The sequence below is a fragment of the Ochotona princeps genome, chromosome 2 (genome assembly GCF_030435755.1).
Source record: "Ochotona princeps isolate mOchPri1 chromosome 2, mOchPri1.hap1, whole genome shotgun sequence".
Classification (NCBI taxonomy): domain Eukaryota; kingdom Metazoa; phylum Chordata; class Mammalia; order Lagomorpha; family Ochotonidae; genus Ochotona; species Ochotona princeps.
In genome coordinates this window covers 38,771,803-38,791,449 of record NC_080833.1, presented here as the reverse complement: position 1 = coordinate 38,791,449, position 19,647 = coordinate 38,771,803, and the positions used below count along the sequence as shown (strand labels likewise).

Here is a 19,647-nt window from a genome sequence, read left to right as displayed (position 1 = left end):
CCTGTACGTTCCTCTGGATTTCACAATTCCTTTGTTGCAAACCAGCATACCCTAACTAAATTTCCTTAAGATGCTAAGGGACTATGTTTCTTTCTTTTTCTAAGATTTATTTTATTTTTATTGGAAAGGGAGATATACAGAGGAGGAGAGACAGAGAGGAAGATCTTCCGTCCGATGATTCACTCCCCGAGCGGCTGCAATGGCTGGAGCTGAGCCAATCTGAAGCCAGGAGCTCTTCCGGGTCTCCCATGTGGGTGCAGGGTCCCAAAGCTTTGGGCCGTCCTTGATTGCTTTCCCGGGCCACAGGCAGGGAACTGGATGGGAAGCATGGCCACCGGGATTAGAACCGGTGCCTATATGGGATCCCGGGGCATGCAAAGCGAGGACTTTAACCACTAGGCTACTGCGCCGGGCCCCCCCAGACTGTGTTTCTTTACAGAGGGATTTAGTATCAATTACCAGAAAAATAATGAGAAGAAAATGCACATGATAGCTTTGCTTCTTTGGTGCCAAAACCAAATGCAAGAGGATTCCAAGTGTGTTTGGCATCAGAGGTAGAGGAAGGGTAGAACATTTACTATAATTAGAAGGAGATTGGTGAAAGCTTGAGCTCACTGAACAATTACCCTTCTCCTTACCTTGACCCTCCCAAGCCCCTTCTCTGTGCCAGGCCTGGGCTGAACACTGATGGATGGTGCTGGATAATAGCCCCTGCCCAGAGAGCTCACAGCCACTGTGTGAACCGGACAAATGTGTATGCTCTCAATGGCTGTGTGAAAGAAGCGGGAGTGTGCCCTTCACACTAGGGGACATGTACTACCAGGTCTTAGCAATGGGGAGAAGACAGAGCCAAGTGTGGAGATGCTGCTCGCCTCCATTGAACTCCTTGTCTTTGTTAGAAAAGGGTGGAATCAGGCCCACTCTAACCTGTCCTCTTAGGTTCTCAAGGACCTGGAGTGTGGGGTTGGTACTAAGGGTCAGAGCCTTGGCTGTCCCTCTGAGTAGAGCAATCTAGGCAGACACACTCTAGAACTTAAGATTAAGGCTTAGAAAAGTAGAACATAAGAAGAAGCAAGAGATAAATTTAAAGAGGAGAAAGGGCTGTGCTGGATCAGGTCACTCGGACTCCCTTCTGAAGTTGATGGTAAACCACTGACGGCTTTTGAAACATATTGGCATGGCCTATTTGGGTCTTTACATAGATCACACTGGTTAGTGAGAGGGAGGAATATTAAAGAGCAACAGCTGATGGCTGGGGTAAATCTTTCCATGTTTCTAACTCAAAGAACTATTTGGAAAAATCAGAGAGGATTCAGAAGTGGGAAAAGAGGAATTTTGATCTAAAGCTAGATACAAAATGTTAACAGTTATATTCCTACACTCAGTGAACTGCATGTCCACTCTGCACTATTCAATGTGATAAAAAGGCACATACTACCTTTAAAAGGGCCATTCCAACTTCAACTCCTCAAGATTCAGTAATCCATTTTCTTTTCTTAGGACATAGCATGGCTACACATGTTTCACCCCATGGTAGGACATATGCTAGGTTCTGTTTTCCTTGTGTCAGTATCTGTGCCAGGATCATTGCCATGCTGTGACCAGGATCAGGACTCATTGTGTGGCTACCATCAGTATCTCGTCTATGACCAAGATTATTTCTCAGTTTTTAGTGTTAGAAATGAGCAAATTGTTCAACCTAGAACTTTAAAATCATATGTTTAGCTCATTATCACAGCATATTCACTGCTTGTCTGGCCTGCCAAATTGCTGAAGGGTTCTTGGTACATGAACAGTGAGCATGCAAGGATTCTTTTGGTCCCAGATATATCCAACACTGTACATTTTGAACCTGGAAAGAAAATGTATATTCAGGATCACCAAAACCTCCAGAGTTTTTTTCCAAGGTGAAACAAATTCAATTCACTATTTAAGAATTGTCTGTTTCATGACTCCTTATGGGAGCTCCTTGTGGAGCTCAATTTTGTTTTATTTATTTATTTATTTATTTATTTATTTATTTATTTTACTTTTGAAATACTAATGAGGCAGAGTTACACAAGGAGAAAGAGAGAGACAGGAGCAGAGATGACTTACCTTCAATCTTCTGTTCTTTCTCCAAATGACCACAATGGCCAGGACTGAGCCAAACCAAAGCCAGCAGCCTGGAACTCCATCCAGGTCTCCTACATGGGTGGCAGGGGCTCAATTTCTTGGTCCATCCTCCACTTCTTTCTCAAATGCATTCGCAGGGAGCTTACTGGAAGCAGAGCAGCCCGAACTTCAAATGACATTCTGTGGGATGCAAGTGTCACAGGCATCAACTTAGGCTACTGTGCTACAGTTCTGGCCTCAGACTCATCAGTTTTTATTAATTCATTATTCCTACCTTTTTCAACTAAGGAATTCTCTGTAACTATTGCACTCAGTGTTGAGAACATAGATGTGAACAAGTTTCATAGATTCTGCTTTCAAGAAGGTTATGTCTTTCCAGAGATGAGAAGTTACCATGATGGCAGAAGAGGAGACTGGTGCAAATGAAGCTGAGAGCAAGGGTCCTGACCAAAGGCAGCACAAGAAGAAAATCTTTTTGACAATTTGATGTTTAATTTGAGGCCTAAAGAAAAGCAGAAATTGTGCCAATGATGGCTTTGAATGAAAAAGTTATAAATAAGAATAGCTTGTGTGAAGACCTAGAAACAAAAGCTGGCCCGCTGGAGGAACTACATAAAGACCAGTTTGATCTTTGTGATGAAACCATTCTGTCGTCTCAGTGGTGGTGCTCCCATGAATTATCCATGTGATAAATTACATAGATCTAAGTGCACACAAATATACAAAATGGGAACATGTAAACTTGGTGAAATACGAATAGTCAATTAGTTATAGTGATGTCAGTTTCCTGAGTGTAACACTGTAGTATAGAAGCAAGATGTTACCACTATGGGGAAGCAGAGTGAAGGGTGTATAGGATCCCTGTGGGTTACTATGACAATTGTATGTGAAACTACAATTTTCTCCCAGTAAGAAATTTAAAGAAGAAGAAGAACGAGAACAGGTAGTGGGGAGAATGGAAGGAGGAAGAGAAAGAGATGAAGAAGTTTCAATCAGTTTGGCTGAAGCAAAGAAAATGAAAGCGTGTATAGCATGTGTTGAGCCCAGAGAGTTGGTAGGGGATAGGCCACACAGGACTCCAGCTGTACAAGACTGTCCCTGGAAATAGATGATAGATAAAAAAAACTTTTGGAAATTTTTAAGCAAAGTATGATCAGATTTCCATTTGAGTAAGATCATGCCACTCTGGTTTCATGCACTGTGGATGGAAAGAGTAGGGAAATAAGAATTGAACTATGATGCATGGAGAAGAAGATAAATCAATGAACTTGGGAGATGTTCATGGGAGTGATGTCTGTGGACATGAGGAATGAAGAGTGACTTGCAGATTTTCTTACTTTTGGGTGAATGGTGACACTCTTTACTAAGGAAGAAATGGTGGGACTGTGAAGCAGGCTTAGAGATAAAGGTATGAAAAGATGGATTTGCAATATCTGAAATGCCCTTAAGAACTTAAAGTCCAGGTGTCTGGGATGCAGCCGTATCCAAATGTACCTGGCGCTCAGGAGGGAAGTCTTTAGAAGATGAGAAGATCAGAGGCACAATTCCAAGGCATACTGACAGCTGAAATAGAGGAAGAACAGCCATGAAAGAAACCGAAAATATTGAAGACATAAATTAATACAACCAAGATTACTTATGAGGAAAAAAAATGTTTTTGAAGTAAGTTAAGTGTGAAAAGATGGGCTGCTACTGAAAGACCAAAGAAAGTCCGTGAATCAGGAGGGCAGAGCAGGTTGCACAGAGGCAAATGCCCGACTGCAGTGGAGCTGAGCAGGTAAAAGGTGAGCAGATGCTGACAATAAGTGTGTGCCGCACTTTCTTCCAACAAGCTCACTACTTGTAGAGAGGAGAGGAGAAGAGAGTAATCAGGAGAGAAGCAAGAATGAGTAAGGAGACTAAGGTGGCCGCTGTTATTTTTACAGGCTGGGAAACATTGGAACCTGTGCAAGTGCAGATAGGAAGGGACTCTCCAAGACGGAAAGACTGACAATCTAGGACAGCGCACAGGCCCGCCATGGCGGCAGGTACACTGTGACCACCACGCATCTTCTGACAAACAGGCAGCGAGCGTGTTCCTGTGGGTTCCGTCTCACCTCAGTAGCTTTTCTAAAAATGTTGCTGTGCTTCCCCTTTCTGAAACAGCTAGGCATTAAGAACTGTGCAAAAACCACCCTTTCGAACTCCCTAGAGAGGGTTCGATTTCAGAAGAGCCAAGGTGCTTCCTCTGTGAAGGGCCTGTGTGGCTGGATCAGTCTCTCCCCCAACAGCACCTAACCCACGTTCCCAACACAAGAGCACAGCCTCAAAAAATTTCCACTGCACCTGTGTGCCAAGTCCAGTTGGCCAGCCCATTCTTGGGGAATCCGCACAGTGAGGCAGAAAACATGGTCTCAAGCTGACAACTTCATATCCACTCTAAAGGAGCATTAAGGCTGACAAGAAACCATAACCAGTTCAAAACAATGTGCTTAAAGATAATAATCTCATTATATTCCATTCAAACACTCCCTTCAATGTCAGTTGTCCTTCCCTACAAACTCTTACCGGCTTAAATAAAATATTCAACTTACTTGTTTAGCAATGGGTAGTTGTTATTAGCATTCTGAAGAATTTCATGAGAGAAAATGAAAGATCCAGGCACATATTAGATTCTTAATAGATTTATATTTATTTCTGTTTCTCCCCAAAGCTTTCATTCTCCCCTAAGTGCCTGCATATATGGAGTTTGAGAACCAAAGGAAACCAGACTTAGAAAACAAGGTATTTCAGGAAGCACTTGACATAGATAAACCCCAGGATAACACCATCTGTCCCTTGGGCAGAGTTTTGTTCTTCTGTTTTATGGGGGTGGGGGTTCCTAATGCAGAAGAGCTGGAGATTTAACGTAAGGGGAAAAAAAATGTCCAATTCTGTGTTAAGTTTAGGATGGAGGAGAATTTGTGAGAAAGGTGTTCCTCTTATTATAAATAGGAATGTTTGCTTTATCACAAAGTTTCTTTAAACATGTGCTCCCCCAGTGCAATTAAGCATTTGTTTACAGATCATTAATTATCTGGCAGAGAGGCCTGGCTGGAAAGAATGCAGCCTGGGGACACAGCTGGGGAGCTGGTGGCCTCTGCCAAGTAAGGATCCTCCAGTAGGATAGACAGTAAAGCTCAGAGAGGATTGTGTAAATCAAGGATGAAAAGAGTTTCCAAGGGTTGAGCCTGCAGGAACCCTGTGACTTTTAGTAGGGGCGAGGGTCCGTTTACCAAGTGGGGAAAGGCAAAAGAGAACAAATGGATGAGGAGTACAGCCAAGGGACAAAAGAAGGACTTGCTTCTCTTGGGACATTTTGAGTAGAAGCAGTTTGAGGATTATTAAAGCAAAGCAAAGGGTCTCGAGGACAGAGGGACAGCAGCAGCAGCAAGCTCCAGCACAGTGTAAACATGTGCCGTGCCTAAGCATTCTAAAACTAGTTCACATGTGTCTGCTTCTTCACACTGTAGGCTCTGTAGCCCAGGTGGTGTTGCCCTCTTCCCACCCTCTGATAGCTGCTGAGTTGCTAGCCATCCTTCAGGTGTCAGTCTTATTCTCTCTGGGAAGCCTCGCGTAGCTTCCTCAGGCAAGGTATCCTTTTCCTGGACAAGCTACTTCTACTGAGGCCCATCTCCCTCAACACCCAGGTTCCCAAGAAGCTTTCCTGGTTTCACCAAATTGACATAGTCAATACAACAGACTCAGCTCAGGAAACTGTTACTTCAAAGTTGTAATTCAACATTTGCTCCTTTCTATGACTTCCAGCTGAAATAGATTCCTGCCACAAACCCCAAATGTGGGGAAATGTGTTCTGGAGGTCACAAGTCCCAGAGAAGGTATCAGCAGAGCTGTTCCCATGAAGCTCCAGATAAATCTGTCCCTCACATCATCCGAATTTCTGATGGTGGCCACTGAGACGCTGGTGTTCTCTAGTCGGCTGGCTGTTGATCACTCCACCCTCAGCCTTTGTCATTAGGAATCACTCCTGGCGTGTCTCTGGCTAGAGCAGTCCTTTTCTCTCCTTAGACAGACATTATTCATATTGGATAATGGTTCACTCCAGCAATCTCATCTTGATTTGACTATACCTTCAAAGACCCTGTTTCTAAGTAAGGTCATATGCACCTGTATTAAGGGATAGAACTTCCACATACCTCATCAGAAGACATTCATTATTTACACAAACATTTCAGTCCCCAGGATCCATGAAAAAGTTGTTTCCTGCAGGATAAGGACCAGTGCCTCAGGCTAACACCTCCTACAGGACCTGGCAGAGAGAAGGTGTCCCAAGAGATGTTTTTGCTCATGATTGACAGTAAACCTGTGCTTTGTAAATCAAGCTGGTTCGTGTTTTATGAACACCAGTGCCCCTCGTGTGCAAAAACGTGTGCTAAATGCTTTCTGTGTGCTCTCTGTCACTGAATCTTACTCAGTGACCTGGAGGTTTTTTACCCCGCAGATGAGGAAACCAAGCATGTCAATGACGGGCTTAGTTCTGTACATCTGAAAGGATGCCGAGCTGTCATTTTTAGTTGGGTCTGTTTGATTTCTGATTGCTACATTCTTTTTGTTTTTAGTAAAGCCTCTAAATGCAGGCTAACTCAGCTATGCTTAGGGCAAGCTCCCAAAACAAACTGGGTTTTTGCTTTGGCCACAGTGTTGAAGATTGCTCTTAATGAGGTGGGGTCATAGAAGGCCATAGGGAGGGGAAAGCATGGAAATGGAAATATAGTTGGGGAGAGACCCTGAAGAGGTGAGACACTTGAGAGAAGAGAATGAGTAGGCCTGCTCATCTATGTCCTGCTAATAGAGCATTTTCCAGTGTTAAATCTTAGAAATGCCGACTTGTAGCTATCTCTGGGACTAGGTAAGCTAAAACCCTGGGAATGAGATCACCTCTTACTGAAGTCTTTTCTGTAATCAAGAGAAAGCATGCAGTGTAGGACAGAGAAAAGGCCCACTAGAAGCAGGCCTCCAGTGCAGATTTGGTCAATAACAAATTCTGACTTGGGGTGATTCATTGACCCTCTGGCCTTCTTTTCATCATTTCTAGAATGAGAAGTCCGGGCTATAAGTTCTCTGAATTCACTCATCTTGGTTTTCTGCTTCTATAGAATCTGTTTCTGTTTCATAACTATTTTAAGGTGTTTGTTACATTGCCAAGAGTATGGGGGCAAAAAAAGAACTTCAGGATGAAATTTTTCTATGCCAAGGAAAAGTTGTTTTTTTTCCCACCTTCCCCCCCTCTTTTTTTTTTTATGCAAGGCTCTACTTTGCTCCTTCGCTGTCTTTTCAATCTGGGAACACTCACAAGTCTCCTCAATGCTAACAAGTTATCCCTGGCATAGCCCTTCTTGTTCTTGGTACTAATCAGAAGTATTTGCTTATGACCTTAAAGCACTCATGGCCAGCCTTCAACTGCTAGGCTGGAAAATCTGCTTTGCGCTCCTGCTTGTTCAGAATCATGGAAGAGAAAAAGAGTGTATAGATCAAGACTGTTTAACTTGGGGGCAGTTTTTCAGCCCCGTTGCAAAGTATAAGCACAATGATTTCACTTCTTACTCTGTTTTCAGCTCCTTGAAAAAGTGCAGGCCCTAAGTGAAGATTTTCTGGCAGACTCTCCTATCCTTGGATAGACACATTGAGCATCTCAAGTGGAAAAAAACGTAATTCGGTGTTGTGCAGTTGAGGTCTGCCTCCACCTGGGGAGTGCTAAGAGTCAAGGGGAGAAAGAATATTTCTTCCTTAAGGGTCATAGCAACAGAGATGGATTTTGGCTTGAGAAAGAGAATGGTCCTTTTGCCAAGAGTCCCAGCTGCCTCCTGAGATGGTGACTTCTGGCTGCCAGAGGACCACAAAGTTCCTAAGAAATAAGGCAACAGGATTTTGATTTTTTTTCCCTTCAAGTAACCATTACTCTACCTAACCCAAAACTGGTGCAATGAAATATATCAGCAAGAGGAGTACAGCCTCCCAGATTCTACATGTGATCTGTATTGGAAATTAACATACCTACTGAATGACAAGTGTTGAGTTTGCGATTGAGGGACAAAATGTAGTCAAGTGGCAACCACATGGACTTCAAGTTTGAATTGAGTGAGGGCTGTAGGCCCTCTCTTTCCTTACCTAAATCCCAGATTATGGGTTTTAAATAATGGCTGGCCAGGGCCAGGGCCATGGTGTAGCAGAGCAAGTGTCTGTCTGCTGTGCCAGCATCCCATATTCACAATGGTTCGAGTCCTGCCTGCTCCACTTCCAATCCAGCTCCCTCCTGATGGCCTGGGAAAGAAGTGGAGGATGGCCCAAGTCTTTGGACCCTTGCACCCATGTGAGAAACCCAGAAGAAGCTCCTAAGTCCTAGCTTCGAACCAGCCCAACTATAGCTGTTGCGGCCATTTGGAGAGTGAACTACTCTCTCTCTCTCTCGCTCTCTCTCTCTCTCTCTCTCGCTCTCTCTCTCTCTCTCTCTCTCTATGTGCAACTATACCTTTCAGATTAAAGAAAATTTAAAAAATGATTTGCCAAGGTTATTTTTTTATTATTTATTATTTTTACTTCATTAATTACATTGTATTATGTGACATAGTTACATAGGTACTTGGGTTCTCCCCACCCCTCCCCAAACCCTCCCACCATGGTGGATTCCTCCACCTTGTTGCATAACCACAGCTCAAGTTCAGTTGAGATTCCCCCATTGTAAGCATATACCAAACATAGAGTCCAGCATCTTATTGTCCAGTCAAATTCAACGGCTTCTTAGGTATACCCTCTCTGGTCTGAAGACAGAGCCAGCAGAGTATCATCCCAGTCAATTGAAAGCTCCAACATACCATCAGATTTGCCAAGGTTATTACAAAGATTATACATCATCAAGCATTCAGCATTACCAGGAGTAGAGTAAGTGACTCAAGGACTTTTTATTCCTCTTTTTTGCCATTTATTTTCTTTTATAGACATTTATTTCATCTACACATCTCATTTTGAAGCAAGTTTTATTTTTTCATTTTATAGGTAATCAGTCTATAAGTCTATAAGTTTTTCACTTTATGGGTAATCACACTATAATTCGGCCTGGTTCTCTACTATAGCCCACATATTATGTAGAGAGTCTTACACAGAATGAAGCCCCACCAAATAGTTCAGTAACAAATAAATGAGTGACAGCATAAGACATTATTAGCAGAGTTCAGAATCATGCCCAAATTCTCACAGATAGTGTCTCAGAGGAGTTAGCACATAAGCAAGCATCAGAAAATTTCGGGTGAGAAGATGAGAGAATGCAGAAATGGAAACAGAGGGGCAATACATAGTCATGTTTTTTTTTCTTTTTTAATGATTGAGAACACTGTGTTTCACCAAGCATGTTTTAAATATATGAAATCAACATGTGACTTTAAAAGCAGACAATGAAACCCAAAACTTAGCTTAAGTCCCAAAACTTCATAAGATGAAAGTATAGATACTAGTGAGAGCCCAACCTTCTTACACAAGCCACAACTGCCCCCATTGGCCAGGAAGGAACAATGGGGAAAGAGGGGAAAGGATACTTGATCCAAAATTAGGAGAGTCCCAGGGGCCTATCCTTGTCGGGATCCTACCTTCTGGCAAAGAGGAAGAAGAATAGAGACGTTCTCAGAAGAGAATGAAAAGGGCAACTGAATGTTTTCGAAACGTGTGGGAAAGGCACTGTGCCTGCCAGGCACTTTGCAAACGTTGTGTCAGTGGACTCCAGGCTAGCCGTGTAAGATGTTATGTGACATCTGAAAAATTTTGAAGTCAGACAGGTACATCCTATAGAACTTTGGTGATGAAACAGTAATTGAATTAATTGAATCCAGATATGAATCCAAATATGAATCTGAAGTCTGTGTACTTTTCACTTTTTACATTGCCTTGTACCTCTTCTGTGCCATGCTACTTCTCCAGTGTGGGTCATAGAATTGAACAGTCAGAGACTATCTGGTGGCCTAGCAATGCGCAGCACATGTTAGCAGGGTGGGAGCTAGAGCTCTTGCCAGGTACTGTGCCGCCTACCAACTGGGGTAACTGTGCCCATGGCCACTTTATCGAGAATCTGACATATCAGTGTGTGCATATCTCTCCTGTCCATCCCTATGCTTTAAAGATTTTTTATTATTATTATTGGAAAGCCGGATATACAGAGAGGAGGAGAGACAGAGAAGAAGATCTTCCATCCGATGTTTCACTCCCCAAGTGAGCCGCAACGGGAGGGTGCTGTGCCGATCCGAAGCCAGGAACCAGGAACCTCTTCCAGGTCTGCCACTCGGGTGCAGGGTCCCAAAGCTTTGGGCCGTCTTCGACTGCCTTCCCAGGCCACAAGCAGGGAGCTGGATGGGAAGTGGAGCTGCCGGGATTAGAACCGGCGCCCATATGGGATCCCGGGGCTTTCAAGGAGAGGACTTTAGCCGCTAGGCCACGCCGCCGGGCCCATCCCTATGCTTTAGAAAAAAAATTGCCTCACCCTTAACTGACCATTTCTTCTTCCTCTATCTTGCCAACTATTTTCTATTATGATAAAGATGCGCCCAATAATAAGAAGGGATGCAGAGTTCTCATAGTCTGCAGCCCAGAACATCCACCTTAAGCACTAAAAGAATAAATTGAAAGCAACTTTCTTTTCTTTCTTTTTTTTTTTTTTTTTGTTTGATATCTTAGGAGGTTTATTCTGACGGGGCAGGAACAGGGTAGAGGTGGTGAAGATCAGGAAAGAAGGGGAGAAGGAAGCACCTGGGGCCTTTTTCAAAAGAAAATGTGATGTATGTTGTGTATATGAGTCATTTCCCAATCATAATGTAAACAATTGGAAGTCAATAACAGTTTAATTTTGGATAGCATTAACAGGTGACCCTTTATGCTGCTAAATAAAGTGTTTTGGAATAAATACAAGAGAGTCATCCCTATACACAAGATTGCATCTGGTAGATTCACACTCACCACCACAGGGTGAACCATCAAAGAATTTCAGGGTGGTTGGGGAAAGTCAAATTTCTGCCAGCGCTCCCCTAGATCAGTGAAGATAGTTTGACCATGCCTGAAGAAGAAGCCTATGGCCCTCTGAGGTACAAAAGGGTACATATTCCCTCAAGGAAACAAGAGGTGGACTCTTAGGAAGCAATAATTGGAATAAAAAATCCACAATTGGGAATCCAGAGTTAAACAGCCTAGATTTGAATCCTGGCTTCACCATTTACTCCCATGTGGCCTTGGACTAATTACCTAACATCTCTATTCCTTGCTTTCCTAAGATTTAACAAGAGATAAAAATAATAGTAGTTATCACTTAGGACTTTTTGATTGATTGATTGATTGATTGATTGAAAGACAACAGAGAGGACTGGGTCAGGCAAAATCCAGGAGCCAGGAATTCAGTCTGGGTCTCCCAGATGGGTGGAAGGGACCTAATTACTTGAATCATTGCAGACTGTGTATTAGCTGGAAATTGGAATGAAGCGTGGAGCCAGGACTCAGGATTATGGGATATGGAGATCCCAAGCAGTGACATCTTAACTACCAGGTCAAAGTGCCTGCCTGCACCCCCAAATTGTCATTAATACTAACCAAAAAATATAGGTACAGTCTGGGAAAAGGCAAGCATTTCATGAGTTCACAGCTTGCATGTATATTCTTACTTTTATTTCTCCAATCAATAGCTAAGTAAGAAAATCCTTCTGTAGGCCATGAGGGAGGCATGGGGGGTTCATACTTCTCACAGAGATAACCCCAACTGGAGCTTTCTGAGCTTCTTCTTTGTGTGTGTGTGTGTGTGTGTGTGTGTGTGTTCAGTGATGCTTCCAACTAACTCTACCAAAACAGGTGACTCACAACAGGTTCTAAGTCGTTGGTCATCAACAAAGATTCTAAGAGAGTAGAAATCTGCTGATAAGTTGAGAACTTCAGAAAACTGAACAATTCTGTGTTTCTGGCGTTACAGACCATGGCAATATAGTCAAATCTGAAACAACATTCATAGAATTATTAGTTACCCAAGTTATGAATTCTTAGGCCAAGAAATACATTTCGCATAAGATCTATTTCTCACGTTTCTAGGTATGGATTTAAGCCTAAGGGAGTAAAGATTAAATTACACAGACAGTTCAGCTGCTTGTCACCTTTGGAAATGCTTGAGGCCAGGCCTATTTCAAAGCAACCATCAAAACCCAGCAACTGAATTAAAGAAATCCAGGTTCAAGTCTTCTCCAGACTATAAATAACTTCTACCTCTCTAAGACTGAGCCTCCTCATTTAAAAAAAAATGGAGGTAAATAGGTAACAAATAGGTAAAGCAACCAGTATAGTCCCAAATCAATAATTGTTAGTTCTGCACTTTTTTCTTTGGCTTTTGAATTTCTGGTATAGTTAAGAGACATTCTTGGGAAAAACACGAGTACATGGTTTGCTGAATACTACATGAAGGTTCCCTTATGTGTTTTTCACCCATTACAGCAGCCTAAGATTACCAAACAGAAGCCTGGGGATGAGCAGATGTAGGGTGCCAGTGCTCTGGCCAAAAAAGGACCAGTGAGGAGCCAGCATTTTGTAGGCACAGGATCAGCTCATCATGAGCAGAGAACTGATGTGTGGAAAGTTTGCCCCATCATCTCCCAAATAATGCTGAAATCACCAGAAGACGCAAGACAAAGGCAGAAATTGCCATGGGTTGTGGGGAGGGTCACAGAGCCAGTGACTTCCAGCCAACTGCAAGGCAGAAAACACACTAGCCTCGAAGGAGAAAGCAGAATAATCAATCTGTTTCTGACAGACCCAGGGACTGTGTCAATGAGACTCTCAATACTATTGTGTTATTGTTGGCATTAGCATATATGTGATTGTCAGCTGGAGGTGTGCGTTTTTCTATGATTATTCTCAATTTGTTACCTCTCAGTAATGTGAAAATTTCCAAACATCTAGTAGTGCTCAGGGAAGCAGTGGAGACAGGCTTTTGTTGGTTTGGGGCCGGAGAGTGAGTAAGATACTGTGACTGCACAGAAACAGATACTCAGGAGAGAACAGTGAGACTCAAGGATGAAAAGAGCACTCAAGAGCCTTGCCCGGGGAGACTGTTCTAGGAACTATGTCTCAGAGGTGCATTCACTCAGTGTTTGCATAGTTTCCCATGTGCCAGGCGAGGAGCTAATCTACACTAGTGAGGAAAGCAGTTGGGGGTCCCTTCTGTTGTGGAGTTTTTGGTCTAGTGGCAGAGACAATACAACATGGAATAAATGTAATGATACACGATGGTAGAGTCCATAAAGAAACCTGTAAGAAGCATGTAATAGGGCCCCGAGCAAGTCTGTGGACGGGGGATGGGAGTACCAAGTTGGAGAGGACTTTTCTGAAGAAGTAACATTTCACCTGAAAAATTACAGGAGAGCTAATAAGGGGAACTTGAGGCCATTTCCCACACCAGCTGTCTCATTGAAATTCATAATCAAGGCATCTGTGTTTTTTTAAAAGGTAACCCACTTTTTTGTTGTTTCCTTTTCAAAACCAATTCAAATATCATTTCCTTGTAATAACCTCTCCTTTTCAGAACTTCTTTCTATCCTTAACTGCTGCGGCGGCATTACGTGAATGTGTGGGGCTTATAGGTTCTATAGTGCTAGAGTAAAGTGCAGACTCAGATTGTCTTTGCAATCAAAACTCCCACATGGGACCCCCAATGAGCTCATACCATAGCTGAAATCTGACTGTCAAACTTCAGTTTGGTTAAATTTCATTTGAACCTCAAGCTAAGATGTACATTCACAAACATGTCAGGTTGCTGTGAATGCTTTTGCATTTTACATGTTATCAAAAGCATAAAAGTTTTTTTTAAATTCCTTTAAGAATATACTGAGAAAAAAGTCCATTTGAGGGGGGTGAATGGCCCAAAGCACAGTATTTTGGAAATGTGGACTGCAGATTCAGATGAGGCTGACAACCCCAGGGACTCTTGAGCATTTGAGATATGATAGCTTCTTTGGAGACTGATCTGTGGCCACAGACTCTGTGTTAAAGGAGATAGCACTAGGATGAAAGCATCCTGAGATGCTTTAGGGGTAATAAACAGCATTGTTCAGCTTACCTTATTCAATATGCTTCAACAGAAACTCACTGGGCTCCTTCCTCTATGTCCAAACATGATAAGTGCTCTTGTGATAGTAATTATATTACCAGTTATAATAAAACACTAATAGCAACTACAATGTTTGGAGGCTTCACCATGTGTCAGGCAGTATACCAAGTACTTTATATGGATCAGTTATTTTCATACTTTTATCAACCCTATGGGTTTGTACTAATATTCTGATGAAAAAATGTGGCACTTGGAAAGAAATGATAAACTAGCTCAGTGCCGCACCACTAGTGAGTGTAGGCTTTCCTTGTTGGATCCTGACTTTGATCCAGGGCATATGACTACAGTGCACTGCCATAATGGCATTGCCATTTTCAGATGAAGAAACTCAGAGGGGTTAAATTATTTGCCCAGGGTTATACAGACATTTCAAAGCCTTGGTATATCTTACCCGAAAACAACATTTATGACTTGCTGAGAATTTCCTGTGTGCCTAAGCTAGAATACCTTAAAATCTTCTCTGAGTTATTTATTTAGTTAGTTAAGGTCTTCTAACTCTGAGGTGCTCAGCTTTGTCTGATGCTAAAATAATCTGGGAATTTAAACACACTCACAGGTCAGGGCTCCACCAGATAGACCACAGAGGATAGAACCTAAGAGTGGAATAATTTTGAATTCTGCAGTTGACCATGATGGACAGATAACTTTTCCGTGATGCTTACAAACCCTCACAGGTAAGAAAACTTAGACTCGGTGAGTTGGAGACTGTAAAAAGATCAATGGTATCTTGCCAGGAATTGGAGCTGATGGCGATGGCCGAACAGAGAGCACAGAGCTTTTTGGATAGTGAAGATATTCTGTGATTTCATAATGTATGGCTCTAACATGGTGGATATATGTCATTACACACTTAACTAGACCTATTGAAAGTACAACACCTAATGTAAGTGAAGTACTTTGGGAGAGTATGACAAGTAGGATCATCAGTTATAACAAAGCTGCCACTCCAGAAGGGGGTGTTGACAAAGGGGAGTCATGCTTGGGGTGGTGGGAGGGAAAGGTAAGTGGTGGGCTGGAAATTTTGGTGCTTTCCTGTTAATTTTGCCCTGAACTCAAAACTACTCCAAAGTCTTAAAAAATGTAAAAAGTACACTTGAAAAGGCAAATCAAACATCACAGGAAAAAAGGCAAAATCATGAAAAAATGTGGTCAATCATTAGCAGAGAGGTTGAAAAAGACACGCTCCAGTTGCTTTAAAAATTTACAGAACCCAGGTCTCCTTAAAATAGTTTTGCAAAGTACACTGAGAATTCCATGCTGTAATATGAAACATAAGTCCTGCTGCTGCCACTGAACACGCCTCAGCTGGCTAAACCGAAGGAGCTTGACACGAAATCCAGGCTCTGAGAAACTCAACAGGACAGCATAACAGAGACACAGTTGCAAAGCTGCCCCAGATGTGTACATTTTCTGCTCCATTAAAATGACTTGGATGAGAAGCAAAGTACATTTGGCCAACAGAAAGAAGAGATCGGAGGGGTGACACAGGAGAGTCAGTCTCCTTGGGGCTTCCTCCCCAGGCGTGCCTCCTCTCCAGTCCTTCTGTAATGTTATTTCAAACTGAACTAAACAGCAAATATGACCACAACTCCTTTCCCAGAGACAAACTGTTTTGCCACAAGTCTCACTTATCTCAAGCCTGTCATGGGTTTTGTGTAAAATTAACTGGGAACAGGTATACGCCATGTCTGGCATGTATGGTTTAGAGCAAGCTTTACAGGAAAAGTAGTTATCATAATTATCATCACCAAGACCAGGTTATATGAGAAGAGACGGGTAAAGGAAGTGAAGTGGGTAACATTCTGCTTCCATGCTGGTAAAGAACTTTCTGATGGTGGTGTTGAAAAATTAAGGGGTGGCAGGAAACTTCCTGACATTAGACCTGTGTCAAGACAGTTGTGAAGACCATCTGGCAGGAATATTGAGGAGGGGAGTTCATCATGATTTGGTTGAACTTGATCTTTTTGATTGCTTCTTGAAGTCTGAAATCTGTATTTTGGGATTACCTTTTCTTGTCAGTCAATGAATCATTTGCATCTCGAGTTTCTGGTACATATAAAGCCTGGAACCATGGTCTGATAGTCAAGGAAGAAATACTCTGGCACCCTTTTCACTACAATAGGGGAGGCAGAGGGCGGCACACAGTAGGTTCTTCACTGAGCTGTTGGTACTCTGAATGCGAGTCACAGAAGAAGCAGAAACTGGGTATCTCCCAGTGCTGTCCAGGAGTGTCTCTCAGCATCCTGTAGCTGGTGTTCTTTTCTTCTTTGGGGGGTTCTTTTTAAAAGGCCCACCCCTTTTGAAAAGTGTTTTACAGTGACTTGGGTAGTGAATTTGAACCTGAGGATGCCATGACATTTAAGATACTTGCGAATATCCCTGTCTCCAAAACAGAGTGGAATCAGTGTTTTTGCCCTTTGGTCACTGGGAGTGGGAAAGACAGAGTCAGGATTCAGCTCCAACTCTAAAAAGGAGCAATAGGCTTTTCAAGAAACATCATGCAAGAGGTTAGTTATTCATGCTGTCTTTGTGTCTTTCTTTAACACATTTGTTCTGTAAACATTGACTTCCCAGCCCAGTGCGAGGGACCTGGGATGCTGAAATTACTCAGCCTTTGTCTCCCCTCAAAGAGCTTTGGTTCAGGTGAGGAAAGACAAAAGATGCTGGAACAAATAGTAGAAAGAGTTGGCCGGGGCCTGAGGACTGTGAGTGACTGGGAATGCTTCATAGAGGACATAGGGGAGCTGGTTTCCCGGTGAGTTGAGGTCACCAGGCTCTTAAGGACAAAGGAGTCCCCAGAATGAAGGCAAAGCAAGCACCATGACTGGAAACCTGCTAAAACACGTTACCTTGGAAAGGTCAGAGGGTTTATGTGTCCAGGAAGGCAATGAGAGTTGAGACTCGTCATATATTTTGGGACCCCTCCAACTGAGATGAAGAAAAGTTGCTCGTGATGTTACCCGACAGAATTTTGCAAACATACCCTGGATTTCCTTAAACACAGCCAACTCGGCATGACCCATCTTGTACATGATCAGAAATCTTCCTTCACATTACTTCTCCCTGAATGCCTTAGGAATGTATTCTCAAAATGAAAACTCATCGAAGACCAGTCCAAAGACATCATAATCACGAAACAACTCAAGGTGTTTACTCTTTTTTTTTTTCCCACAAGCCTGTGGGTCAGTTTAGCACACATATCTGCAGCAGCACAACCTAGGAGTCACGTCTGGCTGGTATGGATTAGTTTAAAGGAACATGATACTGTACAATTGCGTCTAAGTTATGGGATTCACCTGTACAATGTACTGACAAAACCACAGTGAAATACTTTGGGGGTTGGGCTTATCTGCTTCATGAATGCCGATCTGAAACATGAACACAGTGATTCGTTTTATAAAGTTCAATTTTTAAAATTAAAAAGCTATTACTTCATTATAAGAATTAGGACCAAGAATATAAGTATAAAGAATATAGGGCAAATAAAAGTATGCGCCACTACTAAACAGCCAAGGGAATCACGACCAACATTTTGGCACACTTACTCTTCATCTGTACAGGTTTAATCCAGTAAAATTAACTTTTAGAAAGTATAGCTTTTAACTGAATCTGCCTCCTCCATTCAGCATTCCAGTGTGAGAACACTTCTCACTGTCATTACTTTCTTAAATGTTTATACTACCCCCATAGCAGATCAGAGGGTATGTGAGGATGGGGAAGGCATGGAATCCACACAGTAAACTCATCCTAACACCAGAATCAAGAGCTGAGACTCAAGCTCTGATGCACTGACACTGCAAGGTGTATGGTTCCGTCTCTTCACTGCCGGGCCCAGCAGATGACCCAGTCTCCTAGCACATCTGCAGCAAACTCAGATTAACTGCATGAAAGCGATGTGTGGTTTGCATGTGTTGCTGTTCCTCACCCCAGATTCACCAAGCTCCTGCCCAGCGCTTGGTCTGGGCTAAGCATCCTGCTGTGAGTAGCCACACCTGATTCACAGCTGGCCGCCTCAGAGGCATTCCTGTGTGAGTTGAGAGGTGCAGCATCTTGATGCGAATTTGGGGTTCCTAAGAAAGAAGGCAGAGGCCGGAGGTCAGTCAGCTGTCTCGGTTTGTGCTCCTAGCTTGTCTGAGGGCACTCCAGCCCCTGCAGACTCCCAAGGGCCAAGGCCTACTAATTTCAAGGCGCACAGTAACCTGCTCTGCCCCTCAATGCCCTAAACCCCTAAACCAGGGTGTGGTCTCACCTGAGCCCTCTCCACTCCCTGCTTCATCCCAAGGGATGGGAAGGCAGGAGGGCAGGGCGTGGGAGCGGCGTCACCCCCACTTGGCACTTGACAAGTCGTGCCCAAGTTGGGGCCAGCAGACCCCACTGGAAATCCCACAGAAGTCCCCGTGGTGGTCCAAACTAGTTTGGCAGCTCTGGGAAAATCTTTCTAAATGACCGACCCTCCTTACCGGCACTGGGGGAGGGAAAAAAAAGAAAGAAAAGAAAAAGTATGTTTTTGGGGGGGCTGGAAGGGGGAGATGTAGGGAGTTGCGAACTGACCAAGGTGGGGGGGGCTGTCCCGGGCGGTGGCTCCAGGACACGCACTCCCAACTTGTTGCCACAAGTTCACACCTCGGGATTCCAAGCACCCAGCACCCCGTGTGTGTCGTCTCGCCCACACGCTCCGGCGCTGGGTCACCAGGCTCGGTCACCGCGCGACCTGTCCAAGCGGCCGACCTGTGGTGGGTGCGTCTGCCCCGCTCAGCGCCCGGATCTCCGCGCGCCCCGCGCTCCGGCGCTGATTGCTCGGGTCTGACTGTGGAGCGGCAGCAGCTCCCGATTCCCCCGCATCCGCCCCGCGCGCCCTCCCCCTCCCTCCCAGCTCCGCGCCCAGGCGAGAGCAGCCGATTGGCAGAGCGCTGCTTTCAGGGAACAATAACAGTGGGGGGAGCCCGGGTCCCGCGGGGAGCCCGGCCGCGCCGCTCGCGCCCCCCGCCGGCTCCCCAGCTCCGCGCCCGCCCGCCCCGCGGGCTGCCCAGGCCCACGAGCGGGGCCCGCCCCCCGGCGCCCACCATGTACGCCTTTGTGCGGTTCCTGGAGGACAACGTCTGCTACGCGCTGCCGGTGTCGTGCGTGCGCGACTTCAGCCCCCGCTCGCGGCTGGATTTTGACAACCAGAAGGTGTACGCCGTGTACAGGGGCCCGGAGGAGCTGGGCACCGGGCCCGAGAGCCCCCCGCGTGCTCCCCGCGACTGGGGCGCGCTGCTGCTGCACAAGGCCCAGATCCTGGCGCTGGCAGGTGAGCGGGCGGGCGGGCCGAGAGGGGCCGGGGCTGGGGCCGGGGTGCCTGGGAGCCCCCCGGGGAGCTGGCACGCACTCCAGCC

General features: G+C 44.4%; 1 protein-coding gene across 3 annotated transcripts in view; it reads left to right on the top strand.

The window, feature by feature from the left end:
• Positions 1-19,647, top strand: part of BEND5 (BEN domain containing 5) — a 1,156,480-nt gene that overhangs the window by 940,514 nt on the left and 196,319 nt on the right. The window contains exon 1 of one of the 3 annotated variants that reach the window (XM_004598484.4): positions 19,165-19,562. The exons of the other annotated variants lie outside the window; for them this stretch is intronic. Within the exon in view, the coding sequence (XP_004598541.1) occupies positions 19,337-19,562 (226 nt within the window). The 5' untranslated portion in view covers positions 19,165-19,336. Of the gene's footprint in view, positions 1-19,164; positions 19,563-19,647 lie in introns of those variants that run through there. 3 annotated transcript variants of the gene reach the window in all.